The sequence below is a fragment of the Oncorhynchus mykiss genome, chromosome 4, assembly GCF_013265735.2.
Source record: "Oncorhynchus mykiss isolate Arlee chromosome 4, USDA_OmykA_1.1, whole genome shotgun sequence".
NCBI classification, from domain to species: Eukaryota; Metazoa; Chordata; class Actinopteri; order Salmoniformes; family Salmonidae; genus Oncorhynchus; species Oncorhynchus mykiss.
In genome coordinates, this window is record NC_048568.1 from 45,678,308 (window position 1) to 45,688,614 (window position 10,307).

General features: G+C 45.2%; 1 protein-coding gene across 1 annotated transcript in view; it reads right to left on the bottom strand.

Annotated features, from left to right (window-relative positions):
• LOC110510406 (chloride intracellular channel protein 5) overlaps positions 1 to 5,526 on the bottom strand; it is a 60,607-nt gene extending 55,081 nt beyond the window's left edge. The window contains exon 1 of the mRNA XM_021591755.2: positions 4,811 to 5,526. Coding sequence (XP_021447430.2) covers positions 4,811 to 5,389 — 579 coding nt within the window. The 5' untranslated portion in view covers positions 5,390 to 5,526. The remainder of the gene's footprint in view (positions 1 to 4,810) is intronic.
• Positions 5,527 to 10,307: the final 4,781 nt, after the last annotated feature.

The following is a 10,307-nucleotide window of genomic DNA, read 5'->3' on the forward strand; positions in this document are numbered from 1 at the left end:
GGCAGGATATAGGGTCTATGGGCTAGGGCAGGAGATAGGTTCTATTGGCTAGGGGATAAGGGCTAGGGCAGGAGATAAGTTCTATTGGCTAGGGGATAGGGGCTGGGGATAAGGGCTAGGGCAGGAGATAGGGTCTATGGGCTAGGGCAGGAGATAGGTTCTATTGGCTAGGGGATAGGGGCTGGGGATAAGGGCTAGGGCAAGAGATAGGGTCTATGGGCTAGGGGATAGGGTCTATGGGCTAGGGGATAGGGTCTATGGGCTAGGGGATAGGGTCTATGGGCTAGGGTCTATTGGCTAGGGGATAGGGTCTATTGGCTAGGGGATAGGGTCTATTGGCTAGGGGATAGGGTCTATTGGCTAGGGGATAGGGTATATTGGCTAGGGGATAGGGTCTATTGGCTAGGGGATAGGGTCTATTGGCTAGGGGATAGGGTATATTGGCTAGGGGATATGGTCTATTGGCTAGGAGATCGGGTCTATTGGCTAGGAGATAGGGTCTATTGGCTAGGGGATAGGGTCTATTGGCTAGGGGATAGGGTATATTGGCTAGGGGATAGGGTCTATTGGCTAGGGGATAGGGTCTATTGGCTAGGGGATAGGGTCTATTGGCTAGGGGATAGGGTCTATTGGCTAGGGTCTATTGGCTAGGGGATAGGGTCTATTAGCTAGGGGCTAGGGTCTATTGGCTAGGGGATAAGAGCTAGGGCAGGAGATAGGGTCTATTGGCTTAGGTCTATTGGCTAGGGGATAGAGTCTATTGGCTAGGGGATAGGGTATATTGGCTAGGGGATAGGGTCTATTGGCTAGGGGATAGGGTCTATGGGCTACGGGATAGGGTCTATGGGCTAGGGGATAGGGTCTATTGGCTAGGGGATAGTGTCTATTGGCTAGGGGATAGGGTCTATTGGCTAGGGTATATTGGCTAGGGGATAGGGTATATTAGCTAGGGGATATGGTCTATTGGCTAGGGGATAGGGTCTATGGGCTAGGGGATAGGGTCTATGGGCTAAGGGGTAGGGTCTATTGGCTAGGGGATAGGGTATATGGGCTTGGGGATAGGGTCTATGGGCTAGGGGATAGGGGATAAGAGCTAGGGCAGGAGATAGGTACGAGGCTACCGTATATCTGGACTTTCTCAGACTCAAACATGTCCAACCACTCTCTTGTTCAAACCCCTCTCTCTCTCTCTCTCTCTCTCTCTCTCTGTTAATCTGTGTTGCTCAATTATCAGGGTGACCGTGCTAGAACAGAAAACACTGATTACAGCCAGTGTGTGTGTGGCGGGGGGGGTTTGCCCAGCCATAGAGCTCACCTCTTGTTTCTATGGTGGTACAGTGAACTATAGTTAATGATTACAAGGCTGTCTCCAGGGCTTGTCAAAGTCAAAGACGGTGTACAGAGGATATAGACACAGTGGAATAAAACAGCACTTCCTGCTCTACACACAGAAATGAGCTTGTTGATAAAGAAAACATTAATAGGAGGCCAAGTGCCTCTCTGAACTCTCTATAACCACTGTGTTCTGTCGGACTCTGTGTTTTCAAAACTGAGGGTCGAAGACAGTTCCACCACTGATTTTCATTCTATTTCAAGAACTGATTTAAACCTGATGAACCCACCTGATTTAAACACCAGGTGGGTTCATTATCAAGTAGAACAGGAAACCTGCTGTCGTCTGGACCTCCAGGCTCGGATGTGGATAGCCCTGGACGAGGCCTATCCTGCTGTGAGGCCTACTATAGCAAAGTCCATGTGGAGGGGGATGACCACTCACACAGCCACACCTTAACGACCTTCAGACTACTGCAGAGTGGTGAGGAGGGTACGGGCCAATCTTAGACGGTAACTCAATGAGCCCTGTCTTTCCCTGAAAAACACTATCTGATGAAGATAGATCGTATACAGACCATATACAACCTTTAACACACGTTCTAGTCAATGCTTGCTTTCTCACGGCTGTTTTAAAACATCACCTTTATCCCTCAGAAGACTAATGACATTTGAAAACATTTGAAACCATGTGTGACAGTTGCAGAAATACAGATATACTATATATATTCCTCTTCCTCAATTATAGACATATATATAGGCCAACGTAATCCGTGTTTCTCCAACTGTCACACAACGGGAGTTCTGTTTAATCCCATTCCTTAGGCCTACCTTCTGAGACAGTTGAAGAAACAGCTGTTTAATCCCATTCTTTAGGCCTACCTTCTGAGACAGTTGGAGAAACAGCTGTTTAATCCCATTCCTTAGGCCTACCTTCTGAGACAGTTGAAGAAACAGCTGTTTAATCCCATTCTTTAGGCCTACCTTCTGAGACAGTTGGAGAAACAGCTGTTTAATCCCATTCTTTAGGCCTACCTTCTGAGACAGTTGGAGAAACAGCTGTTTAATCCCATTCTTTAGGCCTACCTTCTGAGACAGTTGGAGAAACAGCTGTTTAATCCCATTCTTTAGGCCTACCTTCTGAGACAGTTGGAGAAACAGCTGTTTAATCCCATTCTTTAGGCCTACCTTCTGAGACAGTTGAAGAAACAGCTGTTTAATCCCATTCCTTAGGCCTACCTTCTGAGACAGTTGGAGAAACAGCTGTTAATCCCATTCTTTAGGCCTACCTTCTGAGACAGTTGGAGAAACAGCTGTTTAATCCCATTCTTTAGGCCTACCTTCTGAGACAGTTGGAGAAACAGCTGTTTAATCCCATTCCTTAGGCCTACCTTCTGAGACAGTTGAAGAAACAGCTGTTTAATCCCATTCTTTAGGCCTACCTTCTGAGACAGTTGGAGAAACAGCTGTTTAATCCCATTCCTTAGGCCTACCTTCTGAGACAGTTGAAGAAACAGCTGTTTAATCCCATTCTTTAGGCCTACCTTCTGAGACAGTTGGAGAAACAGCTGTTTAATCCCATTCTTTAGGCCTACCTTCTGAGACAGTTGGAGAAACAGCTGTTTAATCCCATTCTTTAGGCCTACCTTCTGAGACAGTTGGAGAAACAGCTGTTTAATCCCATTCTTTAGGCCTACCTTCTGAGACAGTTGGAGAAACAGCTGTTTAATCCCATTCTTTAGGCCTACCTTCTGAGACAGTTGAAGAAACAGCTGTTTAATCCCATTCCTTAGGCCTACCTTCTGAGACAGTTGGAGAAACAGCTGTTAATCCCATTCTTTAGGCCTACCTTCTGAGACAGTTGGAGAAACAGCTGTTTAATCCCATTCTTTAGGCCTACCTTCTGAGACAGTTGGAGAAACAGCTGTTTAATCCCATTCCTTAGGCCTACCTTCTGAGACAGTTGAAGAAACAGCTGTTTAATCCCATTCTTTAGGCCTACCTTCTGAGACAGTTGAAGAAACAGCTGTTTAATCCCATTCTTTAGGCCTACCTTCTGAGACAGTTGGAGAAACAGCTGTTTAATCCCATTCTTTAGGCCTACCTTCTGAGACAGTTGGAGAAACAGCTGTTTAATCCCATTCCTTAGGCCTACCTTCTGAGACAGTTGGAGAAACAGCTGTTTAATCCCATTCTTTAGGCCTACCTTCTGAGACAGTTGGAGAAACAGCTGTTTAATCCCATTCTTTAGGCCTACCTTCTGAGACAGTTGAAGAAACAGCTGTTTAATCCCATTCTTTAGGCCTACCTTCTGAGACAGTTGGAGAAACAGCTGTTTAATCCCATTCTTTAGGCCTACCTTCTGAGACAGTTGGAGAAACAGCTGTTTAATCCCATTCTTTAGGCCTACCTTCTGAGACAGTTGGAGAAACAGCTGTTTAATCCCATTCTTTAGGCCTACCTTCTGAGACAGTTGGAGAAACAGCTGTTTAATCCCATTCTTTAGGCCTACCTTCTGAGACAGTTGGAGAAACAGCTGTTTAATCCCATTCTTTAGGCCTACCTTCTGAGACAGTTGAAGAAACAGCTGTTTAATCCCATTCTTTAGGCCTACCTTCTGAGACATTTGGAGAAACAGCTGTTTAATCCCATTCTTTAGGCCTACCTTCTGAGACATTTGGAGAAACAGCTGTTTAATCCCATTCTTTAGGCCTACCTTCTGAGACAGTTGGAGAAACAGCTGTTAATCCCATTCTTTAGGCCTACCTTCTGAGACAGTTGGAGAAACAGCTATTTAATCAAATTCCTTAGGCCTACCTTCTGAGACAGTTGAAGAAACAGCTGTTTAATCCCATTCTTTAGGCCTACCTTCTGAGACATTTGGAGAAACAGCTGTTTAATCCCATTCTTTAGGCCTACCTTCTGAGACAGTTGAAGAAACAGCTGTTTAATCCCATTCTTTAGGCCTACCTTCTGAGACAGTTGGAGAAACAGCTATTTAGTCAAATTCCTTAGGCCTACCTTCTGAGACAGTTGAAGAAACAGCTGTTTAATCCCATTCTTTAGGCCTACCTTCTGAGACAGTTGGAGAAACAGCTGTTTAATCCCATTCTTTAGGCCTACCTTCTGAGACAGTTGGAGAAACAGCTGTTTAATCCTATTCTTTAGGCCTACCTTCTGAGACAGTTGAAGAAACAGCTGTTTAATCCCATTCTTTAGGCCTACCTTCTGAGACAGTTGAAGAAACAGCTGTTTAATCCCATTCTTTAGGCCTACCTTCTGAGACAGTTGGAGAAACAGCTGTTTAATCCCATTCTTTAGGCCTACCTTCTGAGACAGTTGGAGAAACAGCTGTTTAATCCTAATCCTGTTTATCATCTCGGAGCCTGTATATACCTATTCCACGGTTGTTTATAGGAATATCCCTTCTGAGACAGTTGGAGACAGTTTGAGAAAGTTGACAATTCCTCTTCCTTACCTTGACAAACAGGGAGATTTCGGGCGCATTGGGGTCATCAGGAGTGGCACTGTCCTCGTTCAGAGTAATGGCTTCTAGAGTCTCGATGGTCTTCAGACTGTAGTCCACCGGTTCTTCCTCCTCCTTGTCGCTCAGACTCTTCTCACTGTGGCTGTAGGCATCCACCAGCCTGTCCTGCAGGTTGTCCTCGTGCTTGGAGGAGGAAGAGGAGGATGATGATGACGATGACCGTCTCGAGCCAGCTCCATCACCGTTAACCTCGAGGACAGCCTCAACCTCTGCTGCTAATTTAATCTCCTCCACCGTGCACTTATCGTCTTCGTTGTTGCCGTACGAGGAGGCTATAGAAGAACAATCTTTCTCTGCTGCCTGTTCCGGCGCGTCTCTGGTGTCCATGTAGTCCGGCGAAGATCGCTTCCCTCTCGGGGATGAGTACACCTGCTCCTCTCTGTGCAACGCCTCTTCCACCTCACTGGGAGTTTCATAGATAACTCCTTGGTTCTCATACTTGGCCTCGGCAGGACTGTCGGGCCGCTCATACACGCTCCCCTCCGCTACGGTCTCGTACAAGTTCTCCATGCTGGCCGCTTCTCTGGCTAAATGTTCAGGGCTGACTGGGGGGAGAGTTGTCCGTTACAAGGTTGCTGCAACTAACTGACTGGTGATTGTCTGTAGCCGCGCTGGTCTCTCTCACTCTCGGTGCAATGGGCTTGCCCTCTCTCTCCCCCCTCCCCCTGATTACACGCATGAGTGAGCTCTAGCAATGATAACTCAGACAGAACTTTGATCCTTCAGTAGCAGCCCGGTCTCAGGTGATTCAAGCCCTAGCTGGCTGCTTGTAAGGAGACCTGGTTATAAAGACTAGCCTTTAACGATGGCTGGTATTTCACACGTAACTATTTGATTGGATCCATTAGGAACCCCATTAGCCGATAATAGTAATAACATTGGAGATGTCACACAGCATGTCTATACTTCTAAAGGAAGGAAGGTATGACATCATTGTGACATCCTGTATATGAGTGAAAACACTGGTACAGACGGGAACAGAGTATATAGGCTCCCCAATGCCTTATATAGTGCACTACCCCCATAGGGCTCTGGTATAAAGTAGTGCACTATATAGGGAATAGGGCTCTGGTCTAAAGTAGTGCACTATATAGGGATTGGGGTGCCATAGGGCTCTGGTCTAAAGTAGTGCACTATATAGGGAATAGGGTGCCATAGGGCTCTGGCCAAAAGTAGTGCACCTAATAGGGAATGGGGTGCCATAGGGCTCTGGTCTAAAGTAGTGCACTACATTGGGAATAGGGTGCTATTTGGAATGTGACATAACACCCTGCAGGGTGGGTGCAGGTGGGCAAACCCTTCACAATAATCACCACATAGCATATAGTCTGAAATCACTACAGAGAAACTCCTTATCAAGAGACCCATTTATACCCGCTGCTAACATGCATCCTTTGTCCTGATTTTGTCCACATATTGAGACTGGTGTAGACGATTAAAAGCTGCATTGTGAATTGATTGTGATCAGATCTCCCACCTCCGGAGGTAGACAGGGAACATTTGTATCTGGATATTTTAATCAAGTGTAAACAGATCTTTATAATCAAACCATTTCACCTGTTAGAATCGATGCCCCCCCTCTGAAACACAATTAGAATAATAAAAACATTCCCAAAATAAAGCTGTCAGTTTAAGCTAGAGATATCTGCATTGGGTGTGTCTCAATCCACTTCATCCCCCGATGTCACACTTCCGTATCTGCGGTGAGAGGTGTCAGAGCTAGAGTTGTCAGACCATGAGACATCCTGAAAATCGATCTTCTCGCAAAATCGTCTGTAGCGTCTGAACAGTTTGGGCTACACACTATTAATATTACTACTACTAATAATACTATTAATACTTATTTTCCACCATAATTTGCAAATAAATTCATTAAAAATCCATCCTACAATGTGATTTTCTGGAATTTCTTTTCTCACTGTCATACCTGAAGTGTACCTATGATGAAAATTACAGGCCCCTCTCATCGTTTTAAGTGGGAGAACTTGCACAATTGGTGGCTGACTAAATACTTTTTTTGCCCCACTGTACCTCAACTTGCTCAATTTCCACATTCTTTATTACAATATTTACACACTATTAATAGTATGACTACTAATAATACTATACTACTACTACTAATAATACAATATTTACACACTATTAATAGTATGACTACTAATAATACTATACTACTACTACTAATATTACAATATTTACACACTATTAATAGTATGACTACTAATAATACTATACTACTACTACTAATATTACAATATTTACACACTATTAATAGTACTACTACTAATAATACTATACTACTAATAATACAATATTTAGTTGAGGTTTAGGGTTTAGTTAATGATTTGTCTCAAATACAATGCTTTTAGTTTTGGAAATATTTAGGACCAACTTATTTCTTGCTACCATTCTGAAACCAACAGCTCTTTGTTAAGTGTTGCAGTCATTTCATTAGCTGTAGTAGCTGACTGCCTCTCCTTGTTCGTTCGGCGGTCGTCGTCACCGACTTTCTAGCTGCCACCGATCTACGTTTCTTTTTCCATTTGTTTTGTCTTGATTGTACACACCTGGTTCCCATTACGTTATAATGTATTCCCTATTTAACCCTCTAGTTCCCACATGGTTTTGTGCGTGTTTGTTCTTTGTTTAGTGTTCAAGACTTCTGTGAGCTGGTGTGTTTTCCCTGTGTGGAAATGTTATTTATTTTCGAGTAAAGTATGTCTTTTACTCAGTCCTGCGCCTGACTCCCTCCTAACCGCTGCACATTGACACATAACACTGACGTAAACAGTGTTGAGTCATCTGCATACATGGACACTCTGGCTTTACTCAACGTCAGTTGCATGTATCTGGTCAAACACAATTTCAGAAGTTTACTAAGGGTTGGTAACAGGATGATTGGTCACCTATATGAGCCAGTAAAGGGGGCTTCACTATTCTTTGGTAGTGGAAAGACTTCAGGCCTGGGGGCACACACTTTCTAGTAGGCTTAGAATGAAGATATGGTAAATAGGAGATGTGGCAATATCTTCTGCTATTATCCTCAGTAATTTCCCATCCAGATTGTCGTGCTCTGCGTCTGGCCGTGCTCTGCGTCTGGCCGTGCTCTGAGTCTGGCCGTGCTCTGCGTCTGGCCGTGCTCTGCGTCTGGCCGTGCTCTGCGTCTGGCCGTGCTCTGCGTCTGGCCGTGCTCTGCGTCTGGCCGTGCTCTGCGTCTGGCCGTGCTCTGCGTCTGGCCGTGCTCTGCGTCCGGCCGTGCTCTGCGTCCGGCCGTGCTCTGCGTCCGGCCGTGCTCTGCGTCCGGCCGTGCTCTGCGTCCGGCCGTGCTCTGCGTCCGGCCGTGCTCTGCGTCCGGCCGTGCTCTGCGTCCGGCCGTGCTCTGCGTCCGGCCGTGTTCTGCGTCCGGCCGTGTTAATTACAAACAAGTACGAAAATGTTTTATCTACAACCCTCTTAGACCTCACTCCCCCTATCTGAGATACCTACTGCAGCCCTCATCCTCCACAACCCTCTTAGACCTCACTCCCCCTATCTGAGATACCTACTGCAGCCCTCATCCTCCACATACAACACCCGTTCTGCCAGCCACATTCTGTTAAAGGTCCCCAAAGCACACACATCCCTGGGTCGCTCCTCTTTTCAGTTCGCTGCAGCTAGCGACTGGAACGATCTGCAACAAACACTCAAACTGGACAGTTTTATCTCCATCTCTTCATTCAGACTCAATCATGGACACTCTTACTGACAGTTGTGGCTGCTTTGCGTGATATATTGTTGTCTCCAACTTCTTGCCCTTTATGCTGTTGTCTGTGCCCAATAATGTTCGTACCATGTTTTGTGCTGCTAACATGTTGTGTTGCTACCATGTTGCTATGTTGTGTTGCTATCATGCCGTGATGTCATGTGTTACTGCCTTGCTATGTTGTTGTCTTAGGTCTCTTTAAGTAGTGTTGCCTCTCTTGTCGTGATATGTGTCCTTTTGTCCTATATTTATATTTACCCTTTATTTTTTATCCATGCCCGTCCCCGCAGGAGGCCTTTTGCCTTTTGGTGCTGTCATTGTAAATAATAAGTTGTTGTTAACTGACTTGCCTAGTTATACAAATAAAATAGCAGAGACTTACCCCGATGCTGCCAGTGGTTTGCGGCTATCAAGAATGATGCAAGTCTAGCTGGACGTTACTGTCCTGTATTGAACTCTGAAAGCCATCAGGTAAATTATATAGCCGTCAATCAATTTTCCCTTTGACATTGAAGAGGTGGTAGCAACCTTCAGCAGAGTAAACGTTTGTTCGTTCTATCTTTGATTCACGCTAACTAATGCTAGCAAATAAGACTAACTCAATTGAAACATGCATGGTTGAACGTCCGCATGTAGCTAATAGATGCTCCATCGGCAAATTTGTGTTGATGAAAGGAATCACATGAAGCCATTGTAGTCTAGTCAGTTCTTACGGTTTTGCCCAAAGGATTATGTTGTTAGCGTTAGCTTCCTATTCAAAAATGCCCGCCTTGGGGAAGGGACGGAAGGATGAAGCATCGCCCCACACAAATTGTAGACTTTCAGAGATTGGAAAAAAATGTGTTGACTTGTATATTTAGCAATGAATTTGCCGATAGGAACATCACTGAAAGACGTCCAATGACTCTATCGAACAGGGACAACCATATCTAGTCGTGGCCAAAAGCTGAGAATGACACAAATATGAATTTTCACAAAGTCTGCTGCCTCAGTTTGTATGATGGTAATTTGCATATACTCCAGAATGTTATGAAGAGTTATCAGATGAATTGCAATTAATTGCCAAGTCCCTCTTTGCCATGCAAATGGTCTGAATCCCCCCCAAAACATTCCACTGCATTTCAGCCCTGCCACAAAAGGACCAGCTGACATCATGTCAGTGATTATCTCGTTAACACAGGTGTGAGTGGTGACGAGGGGAAGGCTGGAGATCACTCTGTCATGCAGATTGAGTTTGAATAACAGACTGGAAGCTTCAAAAGGAGGGTGGTGCTTGGAATCATTGTTCTTCCTCTGTCAACCATGGTAACCTGCAAGGAAACACGTTCCATCATTGCACAGCAAAAAAAGGGCTTCGGAGGCAAGGATATTGCTGCCAATAAGATTGCAACTAAATCAACCATTTATCAGATCATCAAGAACTTCAAGGAGAGCAGTTCAATTGTTGTGAAGAAGGATTCAGGGCGCCCAAGAAAGTCCAGCAAGCGCCAGGACCGTCTCCTAAAGTTGATTCAGCTGCGGGATCGGGGCACCACCAGTACAGAGCTTGCTCAGGAATAGCAGCAGGCAGGTGTGAGTGCATCTGCAAGCACAGTGAGGTGAAGACTTTTGGAGGATGGCCTGGTGTCAAGAAGGGCAGCAAAGATGCCACTTCTCTCCAGGAAAAACATCAGGGACAGACTGATA